This window comes from Dermacentor silvarum, chromosome 10 (genome assembly GCF_013339745.2).
Source record: "Dermacentor silvarum isolate Dsil-2018 chromosome 10, BIME_Dsil_1.4, whole genome shotgun sequence".
Classification (NCBI taxonomy): domain Eukaryota; kingdom Metazoa; phylum Arthropoda; class Arachnida; order Ixodida; family Ixodidae; genus Dermacentor; species Dermacentor silvarum.
Window position 1 is genome coordinate 50,009,661 of NC_051163.1, and position 23,634 is coordinate 50,033,294.

General features: G+C 48.3%; 2 protein-coding genes and 1 long non-coding RNA gene across 19 annotated transcripts in view; 1 reads left to right on the forward strand and 2 right to left on the reverse strand.

Annotated features, from left to right (window-relative positions):
* The window catches only part of LOC119431215 (uncharacterized), a 635,270-nt gene that overhangs the window by 580,889 nt on the left and 30,747 nt on the right, over positions 1-23,634 (reverse strand). The window contains exon 1 of one of the 4 annotated variants that reach the window (XM_049657805.1): positions 208-608. The exons of 1 other annotated variant lie outside the window; for it this stretch is intronic. In XM_049657805.1, coding sequence (XP_049513762.1) covers positions 208-495 — 288 coding nt within the window. In that variant the 5' untranslated portion in view covers positions 496-608. Of the gene's footprint in view, positions 1-207; positions 609-16,531; positions 16,780-23,634 lie in introns of those variants that run through there. 2 more of the 4 variants (XM_049657803.1, XM_049657806.1) reach the window with 2 other exon arrangements.
* The window catches only part of LOC119431222 (TNF receptor-associated factor 3), a 276,207-nt gene that overhangs the window by 58,998 nt on the left and 193,575 nt on the right, over positions 1-23,634 (reverse strand). For 5 of the 12 annotated variants that reach the window (XM_049657820.1, XM_049657807.1, XM_049657810.1 and 2 more), the window contains one exon: positions 21,652-22,004. In XM_049657820.1, the coding sequence (XP_049513777.1) occupies positions 21,652-22,004 (353 nt within the window). Of the gene's footprint in view, positions 1-20,778; positions 22,005-23,063; positions 23,268-23,634 lie in introns of those variants that run through there. The other 7 variants (XM_049657815.1, XM_037698692.2, XM_049657814.1 and 4 more) reach the window with 4 other exon arrangements.
* The window catches only part of LOC125940984 (uncharacterized), a 109,260-nt gene that overhangs the window by 35,110 nt on the left and 50,516 nt on the right, over positions 1-23,634 (forward strand). The window contains exon 2 of one of the 3 annotated variants that reach the window (XR_007464133.1): positions 21,753-21,869. The exons of the other annotated variants lie outside the window; for them this stretch is intronic. This is a non-coding gene — a long non-coding RNA (uncharacterized LOC125940984). The remainder of the gene's footprint in view (positions 1-21,752; positions 21,870-23,634) is intronic. 3 annotated transcript variants of the gene reach the window in all.

Here is a 23,634-nt window from a genome sequence, read left to right on the forward strand (position 1 = left end):
GTGTGTGTTGTCCTATTGTGTTAGTTTTGATAGACACAAAAAGGGACATTCAGTCAACGTGAATTACTAGATTACAGTTCGGCAATAGCAAACGGGCACTCTTATCGCCAGGCGTACAGATATATACACTAGCAAAACTAAGGCTAATGCATAATTCCCCCCCTCCTCTCCACCTCCCTTAAAATAAAGAGCCACTGAGACTGGTACCTTCAAGGTGTTCGCTGTCCTGGTGGGGAATTCATAACCGACGCACTCCGCTTCTTCGAATTGCACTCGATCCAATGGACACTGCCCGACGCCCCCTTCTATACTGGCTGCGTGGCAAGATTGGCACAGAGCGTGCGAGCATGGCAACAGCACCGTCCGTTTTGGGATCATGCAGCAAAGGCCGCATACGCGTGAATTCGGCACCTCGTCGACGAACCGCGTCAGTCGCCAGTTGACGCCTGTGACGGCGTGGTCGCGAAAACGGTGCACCCGTCCATGGTCCGGCATGGCGGTGTCTTATGGCGGTGACGAATCCTACGCTCGCACAAGAGCGCGGTGGCTTTTTGACAGAGCTTATCGCTACTGCGTGGTCTCATACACTTTGGCTCCCATAGCAACAAGGACAGATAAAAGGAGCCCTGCACCCACTATCGCCTACAATGCCGAGCACTTTTCGCACCTTGATCTTTGCAGCGCGGTGAGGAACAAGTGCTTCGTTATCATCGGCAACAGCCTTCCATATATCTACCGTTGATTCCGCCATAACAGGTGCATATACCTCCGGCTTGTTCAATTGTCACGTGCCGCCGTCCCGCTAATCCCAATGACTCATGAACAGAGAAACAACGAGAAAACGGCTGATTTCTTACCGTCAGTGAGTATACTGCACTTCGTGAATAAAGCTTCCAAATGTGCACGCATATCTGTGAAAGAAGAAAGCAAATATACGAACGGCATGTTTGAACAGCAATAGCAATGTTTAGCGTAGCACTTAAACGCCTGGGATGATGTCATTACTACACGCGGTTACAATGTATTACCGCGACGGAGTACTCAAAGACTGGGCGGGAGAAACAGCCGCTGGCAGCTGCCAGGCGTCTCACAACGTTCGCATGAGGATAAGCACCGCCAGATGACGTTGCAGGCGTCGCACCTCGATTGTGCGCGAGGTGAGACCGATGACAAACCATCGACGTTAGTCAGCTTGAAGTTAATATTATCAGTCCACGCCTAATAAACCTAATATAAATGATCTTTAAATATATATATATATATATATATATATTATTCTATAATTTCCAAACCGCATAAAAGTGTTTTACAAGATATTGATAACACTCCATATGTACCTGTAAAAGTCACGCGGATCATACGAACTGTGGTAATCGGCGGACAGGACGGTAATTTGATGTAACTGCAAGCTTTTGTTACTGCTGAATATATCGACGTCCCCAATATGTTATCAGATACTGCGTTACGTTATGTAGATGTTATACGTTGATGCCCATATGCACGTAACGGCGCCGTTTGCGTTGAAGCAATACACAGGAATTAATTAAGTTGACTTCTTTTCCTGGACCAAACTGAGCTATAGTCACTGGTAAACATTCCACCATACCCATACCGGAGCTGTCTTTCCTCACTCCCCATAACCAATGTGATGCTTGTGTGTTACGGTGCAAGTGGAATTAACGCTAAGCGTGTACGGAACGCAACGCTTGGCGCTTAACGCACCTACACCCCTTGCAAAGTTAAGAGTAGTTGCAGCGCTTCATCAATGCGTTGGTATATGTCATGTAGCGTAAATGTCCTTTGACACTTCTGTCCGCCCCGTAGGCCCAAGTCACACAGCACAACAGCTGGGCTTGGCCGCGTTTACATGAAAGCGACAGTGGCGCATCGCATCGCATTTCTAACGCATCGCACTCGTGTAAACAGCGGTAATGCGCTAGGAAGGTGCCTCGCATTGATGCGCCAGGCAATGGACTCTTTACGGGCGCGAGTAGACTCAGGCACGTAGCGATGCGGTCTCGCTAGAGTTAATGCGCTACAAGTAAACGGACGTCGCATGGCCTTTGCCAAATGCGCTCAGAAATGTGGCGTGTTACTGTCGCATTCATGTAAGCACGGCTTAGATGCCTCCGGCTAAGTCCACTAGGCAGAACTCCGGTACAGACCCTAATAAACACCCTGATACAACCTTCATACAACCCCTAAAAAAGAGGCAGAAAATCTAGGTCCACGTGCCGCTCACGAACAACAGTGATGCGATAGCATGATCAAGTTCGGCACGATCGAATCCGGGCCGCGGCGGCCGCATTTCGATGGAGGCGAAATGCAAAAACACCCGTGTGCTTGCGTTGTAGTGCACGTTAAAAAAACCCCAGGTGGTCAAAATTAATCCGGAGCCCTCCACTACGGCGTGCCTCATAATCAGAACTGGTTTTCGGCACGTAAAACCCCAGGAAGAAGAAGAAAGAACGGCACGCAGCTCCCGCGCCTTTGATTGCACTGCCAATGGGTATGGCCCACGTTACAAATCACCAGTGCGAGAAGAGATATCTTGTACCTAGTATATAGATTGGCCTATCAAGTACCTAGTAGTATAAAGGTTATTTCTCTCAAGGGCTGTGAGCGGTGGATGGATCCCTCGGTCCCGGGCTCTACTGGTCTCTGCGGCTATAGCTGGGCGTGATCGTGAAGCGCTCTCCGGCTCTCTCGATGTACGCTTGCAAGCCAAACCTCCCACTGTCTGTTAGTCGTCATTTGCGCCGTAAGACTGATTTGGAATTTGGAGGCCGTCGTTTACACGTCCACATTACGTGGGCAAGAGATGGCCAAGAGCCCACCAAATAAGGGTAATAAATTATGTACACTTTTTTTTATCGACGTGATAAAAGACAGGAAAAACGCTGTTGGCTATTCCTTGGCCATGAACAGGTGCTATTGTTACACATATACTTCCATGGGATTGCGCACGTGTTTTTTGTAGTATAAAGAGCGGAAGAACACTAATATACGACACAGCGCCATAGAAGTCAGAATAACACCACGACATTGCATAGAAACCCTAAGAGGAACAATGCGAACAAAAGCATTATCGCATAACAAAGCGAGTTTAGAAACTCTTAACCAACTTTGCGAACCCCAATAACATCGCATATCCGGAGGCTGGGGATGCCACCCGTCCAACCGCGTAGTTGTAGACTGCAGGCTTGGAATCACTGAAGTTTTGAAGCGGTGACGGCCTCGCTGGCCCTACCCTACCACTGCTGCGTGCCGGCATGGCTGACGAGACGCCGACGTTAGATTCCACTTCCACTCCAACCCCTATCGAGTTGGATGAGCCTGAAGGAGAATGGACAACGCCCTGAAATGTCCGAAAGCCTCGACTTGCTGCCCGCCCAAGTTTTGACCTCCATGCGGGTTGTGTCCACCTGCCAGCGTTACCTTCCGCCACCTCCGCCCAGCTGCTGGACATTCTCCCAGCTTTCATACGAGCAGCAAAGCTCCCGGCGCATACTTGTGCCGACGTTTCAGTCCGTCTACGCAATCGCAACCGCCTCGCCATACTCAAGACCCACCACATCGAACTCGCCAGCCGCCTTCTCAGCGTTGAGAGTATCATGCTCGCTGGCCGCATATATGCCGTAGCTTCATACCTCGCAGCTCCAACCAACTCGTGCCGCGGGGTTATCCACGGAATCGCCCCTGGCGCTACCCAAGAAGAACTTCTGCGTGATTTATACAGTTATCAAGCCGATATCCTACTGGCCCGCCGCATGGGAAATACGAACTCCGCCCTGATCACTTTGGCCGGCATGCACGTTCCATTTTCCGTGTACTACCAACGACTCGAATTCCGCTGCCGTCCCCATAAGCCCCGGGCCCATCATTGCACTATCTGCCTGCAATATGAACATCGCACGTGTGCCTGCCCCGGAAACCAGCGCCTGTGCCCCACTTGTTCCACACCCATCAGCCAGCCTGATGAACCACATTCCTGCTCACCATGGTGTCTTCATTGTCAAGGCCATCACACTCCCTTTGCAGAAATATGCCCAGTTCGGATGCAACGGGATGAAGCCTGCGCCAACGCGGCCAATAAGCAGCGCCTTCTACACAGACAGCAGTGGAAGAGTATGAACACGTCACAACCCCCAGTAAAGCCCTCCAGTTCCTCATCTATATCCAAGGTGCGCGCCTCGTCAAGCCTACTGCCTACACGTGCCCAGTGGGGGGGGGGCCTGCACCGGCGTCTGACCCAGGTGTCACCAGCCCCTGTGATTCAACCAGCACCGAGTGCACAACCGAAGCCTGCGGAATACCACACGCCTGCTCCGGTCAAGCAAGATTCGCCCCTGCAGAAACCTGTACGCCAGGTAAGGTCGCCGACGACTCCCGCACCCGCACCCACAACCTCCCCCTCTCTCTGCCGCGTTGAACAGCTGGAGCTGGGGCTGACAGAGCTTACCTCTCGCGTAACCGCACTCACATCCCTGGTTGAGATGCAACAAGCACGTATCGAGGCACAAGACCAACGTACTTCCAACCTTGAGACGCTCATTTCAAACCTCACACAGTCCCTTGACAATCTGAACTCCACCATAAACAAAGCATTTAATGACGCCCCAGGCCCTATGGAAGACAAGAACCACCCCTTCAAGCGCACCTACCCGTACCCGCTTCGTCAGTAGGCCTGGCCCCCAAAATTAAGCCTGCCACCCTTCTCGCTCCACATAACCCTTCCAATAACAAGCATCATGGCGATCACAATAATTCAGTGGAACTGCCGTAGCCTCTCCACAAACCTCACCCCCTTACAGCAATGGCTCCTTACGCAAACCACACTACCTCACTTTATCCTTCTACAAGAAACAAGGCATACCAAAAACATCCCAGGCTACCGAGCTCTGCACGCCGACCCCGCCGCGCCGCTGTCTTCCATTTATATTCGCCGGGATATCGCTTATGAAGTGGAAGATGTTCCATCCACGTTACTTCCATATGTAACAGCCCTTTCGTATTACCCAGACCCCCCGAACCCACCTCTCACACTTGTGAACGTCTATAATCCCCCAAATTCTTCCACAATTCTCTCTCCTCTCTTTCATTTTCTTCGATCCTTTCCAAAACACCGTGACATTATTCTTGGCAGAGACTTCAATGCCCCAAATACCATCTCGGGTTACACAAACACTATGCGCCCTGGCCGCCTTCTTCACGCACACACTATGCAGCACTCATATACACTCATCAATACACCAGACACACCCACACGAGACGGAAACGTAAAACAACGTCATACAACGCCTGACCTCGCCTTTCACCATAGCCACAATCCTCCAGAGACTTGGCAAGTCCTTCCGGACACCCTCCTATCCGACCATCACATAATTGAAATTAAACGGACCCTCACTCACAAACCCAAAAAACGCATCACCCAGACCAACTGGGACCTCTTTCGTCGCCTGCGAGTCCAGGAGTCAACTACCAACTATGATGTGTGGGTGGACTCGCTACGGCGAACGCGGTCGCAGGCCACCACCACTACAGAAGCTAACCCCCCGTCGGGCCACGCTGACCCACACCTCATGCGTCTCTGGAGACGCCGTAAACGCCTCCTTAGTCGCATCCGTACCCAACCTAACAACATCCAGCTTAGACACACATTAGACACACTCAACACTGACATACTAACTCACTGCTCCATCCTTGAGACACCAAATTGGAATCGCATATGCGATTCTATCAACTCTTCCCTCCACACTAAATCAGCCTGGTTGATCCTCCGGTCCCTCCTTGGCCCTCAACCTGCTCCTCTCCCCACAATCCAAAAGCATCTCTCCGAGCATGGTGCTACTTCCCTCCTTCAACAGGTCACGGATATGTACATCTCTCCCCCACTTCCTTCCCTGTACCCTGAGTACACAGGGCCTTCCAATAGCGGTTTGGACAGCCCCTTCACTCTGCCGGACCTAGAACGAGCCTTGGCTCAAAACAAGACTGGTACCACTACGGGTGCGGACCACATCACTTACTCTCTGTTGAAGAACATGCCTGATTCGGATAAAGAATTTCTTTTACACAAAATAAATGAACACTGGACCAATGGCACTCTTTCCGATGAATGGACCTCTTCCATCATTACTCTAATACCAAAGCCCGGCAAGCCCGCCACACTCTCCAACCTGCGATCCATTTCACTTACTTCCTGTGTCGGGAAAACCATGGAACGCATGGTACTCGCGCGTCTTACGGATCTTCTCGACGATACTCACTTCCTTCCACACAATCAGATTGGTTTCCACCCCCACATGTCTACTCAAGACCTCTTTCTCCTTCTCCAGGAAACTTTCTTTCAACCTTCGAGGTGTCAAGTTCACGCACTTGTCACTGTGGACGTGCGCAAGGCCTTCGATACCTTACTTCATGACGCTATCCTCTCCCCACTCGAAGACACCGGCTGTGGATCCCGACTCTACTGTTACGTTTCTTTTCTCCGCTCTCGACAAGCTCAGTTCCGACTCGGGACCACGTTGTCCCCGCCCATCGCGCTCACCCGCGGAACACCTCAAGGTGCCGTGCTCTCTCCAACCCTCTTTAATCTCGAGCTAGCCCCTCTCGCAAAATCCTTGTCGGAGATTCCGCACCTACAGTCAATTCTCTATGCTGGTGATATAACCCTTTGGTGTACTCACGGCTCACCGGGGGAGGTGGAATTCACATTACAATCCGGCCTCAACCTCATTTCCGAATTCCTTTCCCGCTCTGCTATGCAAGCGGCTCCAGAGAAATCTGAGCTGCTGCTCCTTTCCGCTACAAAGTACCAACGGTCTGTAAACCTCCTCCTTAATCTCACTCTCGCCGGTACTCCCATCCCCCGCACGTCCTCCTGCCGGGTTTTAGGCTTTCCCCTCCAAGACCACTCTTTCGCCCGCGCAATACAGTCCACGATCACCACATGCCACCAAGTAACTCACTTAGTCCGACGAGTGGTCAAGCGGCGCGGCGGCCTCGACGAATGCAGAGCCAATCAACTTGTAACAGCCTTTGCCTTGAACAAAATATTTTATTCCCTGCCATACTGCACACTTACGCAGACGCAAATGCATCGCATTCAATCGGCTTTAAACAGTCTCTATAAAGCTGCCCTACATCTTCCGACACACGCATCCACAGCCAAACTATACGCAACAGGCCTATTTCTTCTCCTTGCAGAGCTCTTGCGCCTCCATAGGGATCGACAACTTGGCCGCCTATCCAGCTCTGCGCAGGGTCATTGGCTACTGCAGCGGGCTGGCATCCGGCCCATTGACTTTCCTCTGTACACCCCTCAACGACCTCTTCCCAGCAATCTCCGCTGTGCCCCTATTCCCTCTAATATGACCCCACATCTTCATGAGGGACGACGACAAGCCCGCGCTCACTTCCACGACCCTTTTCCACCGGACACTGTCACATGCTACGTCGACGCAGCGTATTACCAAACTCGTGGCTCCACTGCTTGTGTGACAATGCCGACCCCCCTTGGCATTCCCATCACTTCCACGGCTGGCCCCTTCTCACTTTCTACTTCTTCTCTATCCCTTGAATTGACCGCGATCGTTGACGCGACGCACGAACTAACCCTTCTTCCTCCCTGTCCTCGGTATCGCCTTTGCTCGGACTCCATGGCAGCAATCAGGGCTCTTCGCGACAACAGACTTCCCGATAATCTGCATGACGACCTTTCTGACGCTCTCTCCCTTCTCTCCCCTGCTTTGGTCACTGTGGTGTGGGTGCCAGGTCATGCGGAGATTATCGGCAATAAGCTCGCTCATGAGCTTGCCCACGAGATTAATAGCCGGGCGCCGACGATCGAGGCACACATTTATAAGAAAACTGAAGCAGCACTACAAACACCTCCGGCATTCATTGCAGACGCTTCCGCCACCACTCCCTCGTCTCTCCACTGCCCAAGTACGCACCCTCAGGGCCATCCAGCTCAACACCTTGATCACTCCAGCACGCCTATACCTTTATCGTTACCGCTCAGACCCCTCATGTCCCAACTGCCCCTCTACGTTCGCAAATGTAGAGCGCATCCTTTTGTCTTGCCCCGCAGCCCTACAATCCCCTCACTACCCTAACCCCCCACCTCACCACTGGCGGGTGTGGTTGGCGTCGGCGGCCTTCGCCGACCAGCTGGCCATGGTCCTCCTGGCGGAGGAATATCTATAGGTCTTAGTCTGACCTGAAATAAAGTCTTTTCTCTCTCTCTCGCATATCATACACAGCAACCATACAAATAAAATGTTATAAACGAGACGTTTTTTTTTCCTTCGTGCGTTCATAACGCCCACGATGTTGCTGCTCTCAAAAAAAAAAAAAAAAAACACGCTATGAAATTCGAGTACAGCAAGAAGGACCTAAGTACGCAGTACGTGTTGCGAAAGGTTAAGCCCCTTGAGCTCATTGGCTAAGCATACGAGTAATCGCTGACAAATTTCCCGAAGACCAAAAAAATATGTTTTGTAAATAAATGTGCAAAGTGGGCTAGATGGGAATATCATAAGGAAAAAAAAATGTGCGTGGCTACAGGCCGAGCTGTAAAGCTTCTCAAGGAGAGTGAGTGAGTGAGTGATGTCCTTACTAAAAAACAATGCAAAATTTTAATACTTCGACCGAATGCATAACGGTGCACCGCGCTTTCTAGATTACTTGCGCGTTCACTGTTAAAATTTTCCATAGCGTTTCACTGCGGGGGTATAGTAGGTACCAAATCCCAAAAACTAACGAAGATACCTTGCGAAATAATTGATCAGCACATTATCGATTTACCTTTGCATAAATTTCGGAGACCAGTTCTGTTTCTCTCCGCTTCCGAATTCCACGCAAAGGAAATTACCTCCGCTGCGGAAATCACGCCATGTGCCCTCGGTACATCATATATGCATGGAGTTGAAGGAATGGGTAAGCATCGCTTCAATTCATACATCAATTCAACGTTGCGGAGAAGCCGGCGACTTACCGCGATTACTGCCAACATGACCCAATCCATAGCAAATAACGAAAGAAAGAAGTATACGAGTAATAAGGGACCACAACAAGTACCAATTCACACCCAGTGTTCCCTCGAGTAGATGCTGTGCGTAAAAGTGAGAATATCTAATGCCCTGCTGGCCACGAAAATTTTGGCTCTAATGGCTGCTTCACTATCTATACAATTACTGTCAGATATTTCACTATTATCAAAGAATGGTAGCCGCAATTGTATTTAAAAATTCTAAGGTTTACGTGCCAAAACCACGATCTTATTATGAGGCATGCCGTAGTGGGGGACTCTGGAATAATTTGTACCACCTGGGGTTCTTCAACACGCACCTAAATCTGAGTACACGGGTGTTTTCGCATTTCGCCCCGGTCTAAATGCGGCCGCCGGGACCGGGATTTCATCCCGCGACCTCGTGCTTAGCAGCCTAACACCATAGCCACTAAGCAACCACGGTGGGTAGCAACTGAATTTTGCATTACCCGTAACGTATTTTAACAGAATAACGTGCATTCTGCTATAATGCACGTTATTTAAGCTTTTCCGAATTCATGTTTCGGTCTTTCGTGAACTTAAATTAGGATTAGAATGCCTAATCGTCGCTGGAGCATATGTCTCATGTCCCCTTTGAGTACCGTGGAGTACAAGCTCCTGTGGCGACCGTGATGTAGCTGATTGGCTACTTTTATTGCGACAGCAATTATATAGACACTCCAAGCGCATATCTGCTGTCTGAGTCGCCGGCGTCCTCGCCGTCGTCGCTGAGGTCCCCTATAAAGTCCAAGGGCGATAAAATCGACGCCGCGCGCCGTATTCTGTAATGTGCGCTAGGGACGCGCGCTTTCACGGAGAGCGAACGCACGGCGAAGAGCAAACGTGACCGTCACGCGAAAGGCTCGGGGGGGGGGGGGGGGGGTGGAAGGGAGGAAGGGGGGCGACGTTGTGCGGCGGCACCAACGGCGCAAGGGGAACTGGCGACTCAGTCTCGCACGCGAAAGGAGGAAAGCGGGAAGGCAGCGCAGGAGGGAGGGGGTGCGGCTTCTACTCTGCCCGCAACTGCGTACTTGTGCTTTGCGCGGCTGCGGGCAGTCGCCCGCACCGTATCTTGAAAGCGATCTGCAGACGGCTCATAGCTTTGTATGCGCTGTGCTTTCGCCACTCAGTTTCCGTTGAAGCGATAGACCGCATGCACGAACCTTCGCTCGCTGCTGCTGCTGCGGCTGAGCGTGCTTACGCCAGCGTTTTGACAGAGGTTGTCTGCTGTCGTCGAGTGGGATGTATTCACGTTTGCTTGTGCGCGCTAACACCATGCTTGTTATTTCCGTTAGTAAGCGAATGTGTTCAAGTTCATGCAGCCGATAAAACTTCTATCCTTACTCTGTATATTTCTCTACTAATTTGCTATCACAATTGATTATTCGCCTTTTGGGTGTTTTTTGCATTTCTCCCCGATCGAAATGAGGCCGCCGCGGCCATCATTCGCGTTTTTTTTAGAAAAGTAAGTGGAGCAACAATGCATTTTGACCGTCAAGCTTGACTGAGCTTACCACAAAACTGGTGCTACTCGAAACATTTGTTGTAAGCGGATGAACCTTGCGGAATCGCTGGCGTCAATTCGTGTATTGAAGCATATGTGCTAAAGGGATTAATAGAAAACTGATTCAGTTAAAATTTTTAGCTTATGAATTATGGATATTGATTTCCTGTGCAATTAATTCATACAGCTTTGAGTATTCAGCTCAATAAGTAGATTTGTGCTCGATTCCACAGGCAATTTTGAAAAATTATATGAGTTCAAATAAAACATGCTATATAATGTCGTGTTCACCGATATAGCGTTGCCTTCTGTGGCATCAAAAATACGTGCACACGCTGTTGTGTCTGGCGGTCCTTCGGGACAAAGGAGGCCTCACCGACAGAAGTGAAGCTGTGAAATGCTCTTCACGCTTGTCGATTCTCGCGGTCGGGGAGCGTCACTATCACCTGGGAGTGATGGATGAGCAATTAGTCCCCAGGCTGCCCAGGCTGAAATAGATCATCAACCTCGTGCGTCGCTAAAACAGCAACGTCGTTCTTGGTGTTTCTGCGTGAAGCACCAGCGCACGCCCGAACTACGACGAGGCCCGGCGCCGGTTGTGACACGCCGACCAAGAGCCCCTTCCATGACAACAGCCACCGCCCTTCCTGGAAACGGTGGCTTCCGCGAAATGACCGTCACAGAGAGGCGACTAATTCTTGAAAGGGGCCAGCGTCGAGAATTCCCGTGGGAACCACATCAACGTTTGGTTCCCAAGGTGTCGCCCGTTGCCTGGTGTGCGGAGGCGATCAGGCAAGATTGGAGGCGGAGCCCGGTGAAAGGCGGACACATCATGGGCGGGATATAGCGAACTGGTCGAAGATGGTCATTGGCTAAGAAGATTTAAAGTGCATTCCCTCGTCGAATGAAAGAGGGAAACGAAAGGGATAAAAAACGCTCGACCAATGAGACGCTCGGAGATGTAAACGCTAGGACATGCAAACCCCTTAGCAAGTAGACGGCTCCAAAAGTCATGGAACCCTTCATGTAATTTACGATGTACATTTGTATGTAAAACCATTTTCTGATCCCACTGGACCTCTCCTTTTCCCGGCCTTTGGCACGGCGCCATCCGTGGAACCTTCGTGGCCGCTCGGACCCAAGAATTTCGCATCAACGTCTCGAATCTGAGTCTGGACGACGTAAAATAGACCGCCCAACTTTCCAAGCTCTGAAGAAGCGCGATTACGCAGTCATTTGTGCGTTCTGCTCCTAACTTATTTCTGAAAGGCCGAGGCCCCGATCCCCCGATCCCCAGGGCAAGTGGGGGGCGTGGTTGGCTCTTTCTACGCAATATGACAAAACAGGAGCGTAGGCCCGTATTCACAAACGGAACTTCTGTAGGACGTTAATAAGTGCGGTAAAAGTACAAGTGTCAGGAACCTTTTAGGAGAGTACTTCAAAAACTACACTAAGTATCACTTTCGAAAGTAACACTCTGCGGGTCAAGTATGTCGTCTGGTGTCGAGGATATGCAAATAATTTGCATGTACGATCGGCTCAATCATAAAAAAATACAATTTTTGCAGCACAGCAATGCGGATATATATGTTGCAGTGCTTGCAAGCGCATTCTGTCGAGTAAAATACAAAGAACTATTTAGTTTTAGACTCAAACTTGTCTGGCCACAAGTTCCCATTTGTTCCCGCAGCCACTGTGGTTGTGTGTGTCACCGTCCAGACGTTTTTTGGTTTTGTTGCTTAAAACGTGTGGTGTTCGTGCGGTGTTCGTGCATAGAGTGTGTGTGTGTGTGTGTTGTGTGTTTTCAACCCGCGCGGACGATGGAAAAAGAAAACAAACTTTTCGGAAGAAGAACGCGCTGTGCTCCTGGAGCTCGTTTCGCGCATTCATTAAAATACTTAAATTAATTAAACATTAGCAAGGTCCCCCGTGACAACCTGAAAGGTTTCGGCGCCGTAGAATCGCAGCGCGATCAGAAGCTGGAGCATGTTCGTTGTGACTTCGATCAGAAGTGACCACGTTCGTTGTCTTTTGGGGCCAGTGGCAGCATTTCCAACAGTCGTAGCACCGCACCCTGATAAAGACCCTGATGCAAACTTCAAACAAATACTGATAAAGAAGCAAGGAATCTAGGCCCACGTGTCGCACACGAGCGAGGGTGATGCGACCGCACTATCAAGTTCGACACGCAGCTCCCACACCTTTGATTGCACTGCCACCAGGAACTGCCCGCGTTACGAGTAAGCATTGCGAGAACACATGCCTTTCGCTGGTATATAGATATGCCCACGAGATAGTAGTATATTTCTCTTGGGGGTTTTGAGCAGTGGAGTCCTCAGTCCAGCACACCACTGGTATCGGCGGCTCGCTCGGCTTGATCGAGAAGCGTCCTCTGGCTATCTCGATCTTCGCCAGCAAACCAAATCTCCCGCTGTCTGTCACTTGGCATTTGCGGCGTGAGGGCCGAATTGCAATTTGAAAGGTATATCAGAAGGGAATCGGTTTGGGCAATGCTGGTTATTCATCGTAATACAACCAACGTAGCGCCGTAAGGAGAAGGAACCAGTGGAGACAGGACAAACGCTTGTCCTGTGTCAACTTCTCCCTCGTCCATATGCGCCATGTTAGTTGTAATGTGAATGCCATAGGTTACACGTCCAGGTTACGTTGGCCAGTGTTGGCCAAGACCCCACAAAGTAAGTGTAATGAATTATGTACACTTTCTTTTATCGACGTGATAAAATAGAGGCAAATGCCTAATCCTTGGCCTCGAACAGGTGGTACAGTTACATATACCGCTTCGTGCGCATTCGCACATACGTTACTAGACGAAAGAACCAAAGAACAGTAATATGCGCCACAACGACATGATCACCTACAAATTAAAATAACATCACCGCCTTAGGTAGAAACTCTCAGAGCAACAATGGTAACAACAATGTCGCAGAACCCAGCGAGATTACAAACTCTTACGAAACAATACGAACAACAATAACATCACTTATCATTCACAGCGACCGCACAAATAAACAACGCTCTCATAAACGAAGTGTTGCTATATCCTTACATGCGTTATCAAGGCCCAACAAGATTCTGTTCTGAAAAACAAAAATTTGCCACGCTACGCAACCCAAGTGCACCAGAACAGTGGCCTAACACTTCCGAAGGGTGCGATGACTGAGTTGCAGAGCTTCGCTGTCCTTGATGCATCATTTACCAGATTTAAATGCATCTGTGAAGGTTTAACTCGGAGCTTTAGCCGTATGGTGGGAAATATGAAAACTGTGGAATGATCGCGTCTGCTCGCCGCTACACGTGTAATCGGATAAGTGGTGTGAAGAAAGTGACACCGTTTACCTACCTGTTGGCAAGCTGCAGGTGTTGGCTTCTCTAAAAGTGTCTAAATACACACACACACACTCATGCTTTCATGTTTGCTTAGCGTGTAGGCCCGCACACGCACCCGGCCGCTGGCGGCCCTTCGTCTAATGAAATGCCGGATGAGAGTTCGGTTGTCAAAATAGATCGTATCATTATAACAGTGGAGGAAAGCTGAAATGCCCGCGTACGTTCGTTTCTGTGCACCGTCGAAGCGAGCAGGCGTCAAGAATTATTTCGCATGCCTCATACTTTCTGCCTCATTGCCAAACTGCAATCACGGCCGAGCTCCGAGAATTGGCGATACTGCACTGATTCGCCAACTAATGCTTTCAAAAATGAAACAAAATAGCTTGTTTCGTCGGTACGGCGCGACATAACTGCAATAATTGAAAGATTGAAAGCACTGAAATAAAGTAGGACACCCCAAGTTTAATGCCGGACCAGCTCAAAGAGCACCAAGTGAAACTATAGGCCTTACCAAGCAGAGACTGTCAAAACACCCATGTGAGCATGAATACCAGATATCGCACTCGCAACCAGGCTGAAAAAAAAAAAAAACTCCTGTACCTTTGTCTTCAGTTGCCACCTGCTTTCTCATAAAGATTAGCAGTTTTTTTTAGGTCTTGTCGGGTCTTCGGCCAGACGTCCCAGCAGAATTACGAAGCATCCTAGACGCACATTCATCATCAACAACTCTATGCTTCTGGTCGAAGCAGCATCCCAATCCAGAAGCATCGACACAAGAGATTTCGTGTTGGAGACGTTATCTCCCCCAATGCCAATTATCTGACCCATCGAGCTGTTCTACAGAACATTGTCTTATTGCGTGTGATATTGGAGCTTTGAATACGCTGTTCATTGACGGCGGAGTACAAAGAACTTGCCGAAATTATGCTTTAAAGACATAAGCGAACGCCTGAACACTCCGACGGTCAACTTTGTGCAGGTATGACGGATACAAGGCAACGCGAAGTACTACAGCGTAGTACCAAACACGAACGTCGCATTGAAATCGATCAATCGCCTTAGCAGCCTCACAGCATCTGCCGCACGGTTCCTGCGGTTAGAAATAGCAGGGGGAGAATAAAAGTAGCCCTATAATTAGAAACACAACCTGTAGGAGCACAATAAATAAACAACGAAATGAACAGCCAATAAAGTCATAAAACAATAGACTGACATTTACAAAGCATAGAAAATTGAACAGAAGTAATTTCGCAGTGGTAATTTTATTTCGGAGAACGGACATCAGATCTTCGCTAAGCTCACGTCACACACATAGGAAGTGGCAAGCAAGATTCAGCTGTGCAATAGTACATTCAGGCATGACGAACATCAGGTGTTTCAAGGATTCCTGTAATCCCCACGGATCAGTTCTTCATCGTCGAGATCGATCCAGAACACCATTTTCCGCCTCGAAGGAAACCACCATTTTTAAGGGAATCAATGTCTATCCTGAATCCGAGGCGAAAGTGCGCCAATGAGTCTTCTCCGTGCTTGCAGAAGCAACGCAACAAATCACGCTTCTTTTCTGCCATATCCCACACGCTCATCCGCCAAATAGGCGGCAAACACTTCATTATGCCCCCCCCTTCTAAATAGTAAGATAGCTACGCTCACACAAAAGGCAGGCTCGGTAAGACCGATTCCAGGTAAAAAGACAACAGACTTCAAGTACTCTTTGAGCTCTTAATTACAGCGACAGCAGCAATGTTATGCATTGAAAACCGCCATCTTCGCTTGCTAGCTTGCTTTTAAAATAAATGCGCTCATCCACTAGGAGTCAAGATAGTTGTTATAAGGCGGTTGGCTGGAGGAAACGGAGCGCGGTAAAGCAATGATGTCTTAAAGAAAGAATTTGAAGTTACGCTATCGTTCATAAGAATCACTAGTGAAGTTAAGTTTGTGACTGCACCTAACTTCATTTCCTCATGTTTAAGTGCGAAGTTCAAGAGAAGGGAGATTAATGTTTGAAGCGAAAGTGATTATTTATCGCTAAATGAAACCGACCAATTACACTTTGAATCTTGCGTCCAAACGACAAAGCCGAGACGTCACTGTAACAGTCACAGATTTAAAAGTATTGGAATTTTTTTTTTTACGTTTGGTCTGTCATACAACGAAATGAATAAATATCGAGTTCTTAACGAATATTTTACTTGAGCCTACAGCGAGTTTGCGTTTTTCTATTACGTCGGTTTTGACAGACGCTAAAATGGAATATTCAATGAGGATGAATTAGTATATTACAGTAGGGTAAAAGGAAAACAGGCACTATTATCGTTAACGCAGTCACGCAACTAATACTAATGCATCATTGCTCTCCCTGTCCTCCACTCGCTCCCCTTAAGAAAGAGAACGACAGAAATGGTCTTTTCCCTCCTCACCTTCAAGGTGTTCGCTGTCTTGGTAAGAAATTCATAACGCACGCACTCCGCGTCTTCGAATTGCACCTGATCCAACGGACACTGTCCAACGCTTCCTTGTAAACTGGCTGCGTGGCAGGATTGGCACAGAGCGTGTGAGCACGGCAACAACACCGTCCACTTTGGAATCACACCGCAGAGGCCGCACACTCGTGAATTTGGCACCTCGTCCATGAACCGCGTCGGTCGCCAGTTGACGCCGGCGACGACGTGGTCGCGAAAACGGTGCACCCGTCCAGTTCCACGATCCGGCATGGCGGGGTCTTAAGGCACGAACGTTACGCTCTCGCAAGAACGCAGTGGCTTTTTCACCGAACTTATCGCTACGGAATGGTCTGGTGCACTCTCGCTGAAGAAGCGTCAAGAAGATATAAAATAAGCCCTGCACCCACTATCACGTACAATGCCGAGCACGTTTCGCACTTAGATTTTGGCAACGTGGCAAGGAACACTGCTTCGTTATCGTCGCCGACAGCCGTTCCATATATCCACCGGCGATTCCCCAACATCAGGTGCATATTCTTTCAGCTTGTTCTATTGTCACGTGGCATCGTCCCGCTATTCGCAATGGCTAAGCAACTGAGACGCGTCGAGAAAAATGCTGATTTCTTATCGCCAGCGATGATTTTGCACGTTGTCAATGAAGCTTCCACATGTAAAGTGATATCAGTGAAAGAAGAAAGCAAATATATGAATACCGCATTTAAACGAAGAACGCAGACGTCTTTATAAAAGAACAAAGATACATTTTGGATTTTACCAGCTTTGCGAGGCACTGACAGCAATGGCAAAATCTAGAAGCGCTTAAGGACATCGGATGGTGTTCTTACTGCTGGCGGTTTCAATATTGTATTGCGGCGACGCAGCACAGGACACTCCGGCTGCATAGAAGGAACAGCGCCCTGGCTGCACCAGGCGTCTCACAACGCTCGCGTGATGAGGAGCACCGACAGGTGGCGTTGCAGGCGTCCCACGTCGATTGTACGCGAGATCAGACCGACGACAAACCATCGACGTTACTCAGCGCCAAGTTCTTATTATCAGTCAGCACCGATTCAGTCTATTATGTATTATACTATGTCATATGTATATCATCACCCTATATTTATATTCACTGCAGGACGAAGGCCTCTCCCTGTGATCTCCAATTACCCCTGTCTTGCGCTAGCGTATTCCAACTTGCGCCTGCGAATTTCCCAACTTCATCATCCCACCTGGTTTTCGGCCGTCCTCGACTGCGCTTCCCTTCTCTTGGTATCCAATCTGTAACTCTAATGATCATTGGTTGTCCATCCTACGCATTACATGGCCTGCCCAGCTCCATTTCTTCCGCGCAATGTCAACTAGAATATCGGCTATCCCCGTTTGTTCTCTGGTCCATATCGCTCTCTTCCTGTCTCATAACGTTAGGCCTAACATTTTTCGTTAGATCGCCTATTGCGTGGTCCCTAACTTGTTCTCGAGCTTCTTTGTTAACCTCCAAGTTTCTGCCAGATATCTTAGCACGGGTAGAATGCAATGATTGTACACTTTTCTTTTCAACAATAACGGTAAGTTCCCAGTCAGGATTTGGCGATGCCTGCCGTATGCAGTCCAGCCCAATTTTATTCTTCTTAAATTTCTTTCCCATGATCAGGGTCTCCTATGAGTAATCGACCTAGATAAACGGAATCCTTTACAGACCCTTGAGGCTGACTGGCGATCCTGAATTCTTGATCCCTTGCCAGGCTATTGAACATTACCTTTGTCTTCTGCATATTCATCTTCAACCCCGCTCTTACATTTTCTCGGTTAGGGTCCTCAAGCATTTATTGTAATTCGTCCCAATTGTTGCTCAATAGGACAATGTCATCTGCAAAATGAAGGCTGCGGAGATATTCGCCGTTGATCCTCTCTCCTAAGCCTTCCCAGTCTAAGAGCTTGAATACTTCTTCTAAGCATGCGGCGAATAGCATTGGAGAGATTGTGTCTCCTTGCCTGACCCCTTTCCTGATAGGTAACATTCTACTTTCCTTGTGGAGAACCAAGGTAGCTGTGGAACTTTTGTAGATATTTGCCAAGATATTCACGTATGCCTCCTGTACTCCTTGATTACGCAGTACCTCTATGACTGCTGAATCAAGTGCCTTTTCATAATCTATGAACGTCATATGGAAAGGTTGATTGTATACCGCAGATTTCTCGATTACCTGATTGATGACATGGATATGATCCATCATAGAATATCCCTTCCTGAAGCAAGCCTGTTCTCTTGGTTGGCTAAAGTCAAACGTTGCCCTGATTCTATCGGAAATTGTCTTGGTTCATATTTTGTACAATATTGGAAGCAAGCTAATGTGTCTATAATTCTTCAATCCTTTAACGTCTCCAATCTTATGAATTAGTATAATGTTGGCGTTCTTCCAGCTCTCTGGTACACTTGAAGTCGCGAGGCATTACGGATAAAGAGCCGCAAGCTTTTCAAGCATGATAACTCCTCCCTCTTTGATTAAATCCACTGTTATTCCATCTTCTCGAGCAGCTTTTCCCCTGGTCATGTCTTGTTAAGACCTTTCTAACTTCATCGCTAGTTATAGAATGAGCCTCTGTATCTTGTTCATCGCAACTTCGAATGAAAGTAGCTTGGCTGCTCTGGGCACTCTACAGGTCAGTATAGAATTCTTCCGGTGCTCTCACTATGTCATCGAAATTGCTGATCATATTACCCTGCTTATTTTGCAGTGCATACATCTTGCCTTGCCCTAGCTACGCCAAGTTTTCACTGATTTCATGTTGCGTTCACATTTTACTGCTTATAATATACATAATCTCAGAACACTGTAACGATCTCTCAGATTGTATTTATAACATGCCAAATTTACGTATCAACATTAAGCGCATCACACGTATCAAAGATCATACGAACTCATAAAGGGTAATTTGATGTAGAACAAATTACCATATGTAGCGAAAGGTGAAACCTGTGGCATGATTTCGTATCTGCTCGCCGCTACACGTGCAATCGAAAAAGTGGTTTGAAGAAAGTGACACTGCTCACTTACCTGGTGGCAAGATGCAAGCGTTGACTTTTTTTTTTAAAGTGTTTAAACACATACACACACGCATGCACGCGCACACTCACGCACACGCCCACACAATTATGCTTGAAGTTGGCTGATACATGCAGAAAGTTTTCCTGTATTTTTTTTTACCACTGCCTTTTGATGGGGTTTCCTTAACCTCTAGGCCCGCAGACACACCAGCGCGGCCCTTCGTCGGATGAGATTCAGGTCGAAATTTTGATTATCAAAATAGATGGTAACATTCTAACAGTGGGGGGAAGCTGAAATGCCCGTGTACATTCGTTTCTGTACACCGTAGAAGCAAGGAGGCGAAGAGAAAGAGAGAAGGCGTGAAGCCTCATTTTGTGGCTCATAGCCAAACTGCACTTAGCACAAAGCTCCGACAATTGGCGTTACTGCACCGATTCGCCAACAATGCTTTCGAATATGAAACAAAGGAGCTTGTGTAGTCGTTACGGCGAGGGATAACTGCAATAATTGAAAGAGGTGAAATAAAACCGGACACCACAAGTTTAATGCAAGCCAAGCACGAACAGGACGAAGTATAACTATAGGCATTACGAAGCAGCAATGGTCAAAACAACCGTATGGGCATGTTTACCCGTTAATCGCACACCTGCAACCAACCTTAAAAAGCTCACACACATTTGGGTTCAGTCGCCATCAGCTTTCTCGTAAAGATCAGCAGATTTTTAGGTGTTGTCGGGTCTTCGAACTGACGTGCCAGTAGAATTACTACTGTCGGGTTGCCGGATCGTCATCATCATCAACTCCATTTTGTCCTAAGAAGCTTTCTCATTCCAGAAGTACTGAAACAAGACATTTCGTGTTCAAAACGTTATCTTTCCCAACGCCAATTTACCTGACCAATGGAGCTGCTGTAACAGTCTATTCTCTTATTGCGTGCGATATTAGAGCTTTGAATACACCGTTCATAGACGGCGTAGTGCAAAGGGCTTGCGCAAAAAATATGGTTTGAAGTCAAGCGAAGGCATGAACCCAACGAAGGTCAACTTTCTCCGGGCATTTCGGATACAGTGCAACGCGCCGTGCTCCCGCGTAGTATCAAACATGAACGTCACCTAGAAATCAATCGCTTTAGCAGCCGCACGGATTCAATGCATAGGACAGAATCGAGGTGGACGGCTTAAGCTTACGAACCGCAGGAGAAGCACAAAAGGTGCACAGTAGTGAGGGACGCAAACTGTAGGAGCACAGTGAATAAATAAATCAACTGCCAGCTGAAGTGTCAAAACAATAAGTTGAATGTTACAACCGATTAAAAAATTGGAACGAAGAAATTTCGCAGCGCTAATTTTATTCAGCTGAAAGGACATCAAAACATCCCTATGCCCAGGTCACACACCTGTTAAGTGGCAAGCACGATTCAGCAGTGCAATACACATTCAGTGATGACGAACATCAGAATGCTCCCCTGCGACTCCTCCGTTCATTTCATCGTCGTCGAGCTCGATCCTGAACTCGATCTTACCGTTTCGAAGGAAACCATCATTTTTCAGGGAACGAATGTCTATGCTGAATTCGAGGTGAAAGTGTACGTATGAGTAGTCTTCGTCCCTGCAGTAACAAGGCTCGCTAATGGAAGTCAACAAACGGCTTCTGTATCCTTCACTATCCACCACCTTCATGCGCCAAAGAGACGGCAAACACTTAGAGTCTTCAAGTATCCCGTTAAACACGATCTCCACAATGAGTTCACAAGTAGAACCATAGTAGTGCGTGGAGACGGCAAGCGTAAAGTACGTGTCCCTCATGTGCCACACCGTAATCTGAGCAAGCTTTCTCCGTCCCTGCCGCCACTGAATGATTTCTTGACAGTGTTCCAGGGTGAGAACATAGCTGACGCTCCCAAATGCTTCAACCCATGCGGCCGTCGTTGGCAGCGCACTGGTAAAATGCCGAACTTCATCGTCCCAAGGCTTACAATATGCAATGACACGGCTGGAATCACGCTGCGGGAAAGTTTGCCGCAAGCGTTCCAGAACATCGTGCGATATGTGGGCTAAGTATTCCAACTTTCGAAGTATCAGCGCCTTTTCCGAGCGCAACGACAGCGACGACGACGTGCTGGCTTCCTCCGCCGGATTTTGCGGAGCAGTCAGCTGGTTTGACACGGTCGGTGAAATCGTGGCGGCGATTTGAGTGATCTCACCCTTTAAATTGTGCTCGCATGTTCTGAGCTCGCGAGTGATCCCAGAAAACCTGGCTTCCTGGTTTCTGACTTGTTCTGTAAGCTCATTCAACTGACTCTGAATCACTGGCAGCAGCTGGTCGTGGTTGGGATCCCCCAACATCGTCTTCAGGTCTTCAAGGGCAGCGCTCACGTCTTCAAGGGTCAGTGCTGTATGATTCGAGGACGGGTACTCTGCGATCGCGGATGAACCACCGGCAATGCATCCGGCCACGTAGTGCATTTGCAGGTCGCTGTGATGGACTACCACACCGCATCGCAGACATTCCACGGAGTGAAATGTGCATTCCTTCTCATAGTGCTCCAGCATACGGTCCATGGTGTCCGTGTACTCGCAGCCGTGCGCTTCGTTCCAGCAATGCACCTTAACAGAAGAAAAAAATAAACAAATATCGCACCATACATGTTCCTTTATATTTTGGCAGACAGATTTTTTTTTAATTTTTAATATTGGCACGTTGCATCGCTGTCCCTAATATTTAGAATGTGCTTTCACATGAAATCTGGTGTGAACCAACATAAACGCGGAATTCTACAGGGAAGCATATACGCTCAAAATTACTCAGAAGTACTTGTATCTGTCTAAACTATAGGGATGCATCAAACACGAGTGTTAAGTCTAGGTGAATCATCTAATTGTGCTTCTAAATAGGACGATAGCTCGTCTTACACAAAAGGCAGGCCTGGTAAGCCAGAATCGAGGGAAAACGACACCACACGTCCACTATTCTTCCAGCTCCCAACTCCTCTACCGCGACAGCAGCATTGTGGTGCGGTGAAGAAATTCCATTTTCTGTTTGTTTGATAGCTTTCTCCTCAAATAAATGCGCTCACCAACTACATGCCGAGATGGTTGTTATAGGGCGGCGGAGATGAAGGAAACCGGGAGGGCGGTAGCGGTTGAGCAATAATGTATTAAGGTAAAAATTTGAAGAAAGTGTAATGTCGGAAGCAAAACTATTGTTTAGAAGGTTCAGTGGTGAATCTATCTTTTTGATGTACCCAACTTTCTTTTCTGATGTGTCAGTGTTTGAAGTTCAAGATTAGGAAGGTTAACGTTTGAAGAGGAAGTGATTAATTACCACTAAGTCAGATGGACCAATCTCGCTTTGAATTTCGCGTAAGAACGACAACGCCGAAATGTTAGTATGACGTCGCACAATTCAAACTAATGATGTCACACTAAGAAATGAATAAGTTCCAACAGGATATTTCACATGAGCCTACAGTGAGTGTGTGTTGTCCCATTGTGTTAGCTTTGAGACACACAAAACGAGACATTTAGTCAAAGTGAATGGCTAGATTACAGTTCGGTAATAGCAAACGGGCACTGTTATCTTCAGGCATGCAAATATACACTAGCACAATAATGCTAATGCATAATTCCCCTTCATTAAAGAAAAAGAACCATAGAAACTGTTACCTTCAATGTGTTCGCTGTCCTGGTAGGGAATTCATAACCGAAGCACTCCGGTTCTTCGAATCGCACTCGATCCAATGGACACTGCCCGACTCCCCCTTCGAAGCTGGCTGCGTGGCAAGATTGGCACAGAGCGTGGCCGCATGGCAACAGCGTCATCCGTTTTGGGATCATGCAGCAGAGGCCGCATACGCGTGAATTCGGCACCTCGTCGACGAACCGAGTCAGTCGCCAGTTGACGCCGGTGACGGCGTGGTCGCGAAAACGGTGCACCGGTCCTTGTCCAAGATCCGGCATGGCGATGTCTTATGGCGGAGATGAATCCTACGCTCCCACAAGAGCGTGGCGGCGTCTTTTTGACCGAGCGAACTGATACTGAGTGGTCTCATACACTTTGGCTGACGTAGCAACAAGGACAGATAAAATAAGCCCTGCACCCACTATGGCGTACAATGCCAAGCACTTTTCGCACCTTGATCTTTGCAGCGCGGTGAGGAACAAGGGCTTCGTTATCATCGGCAACACCCTTCCATATATCTACCGTTGATTCCGCAACAACAGCTGCATATACTTC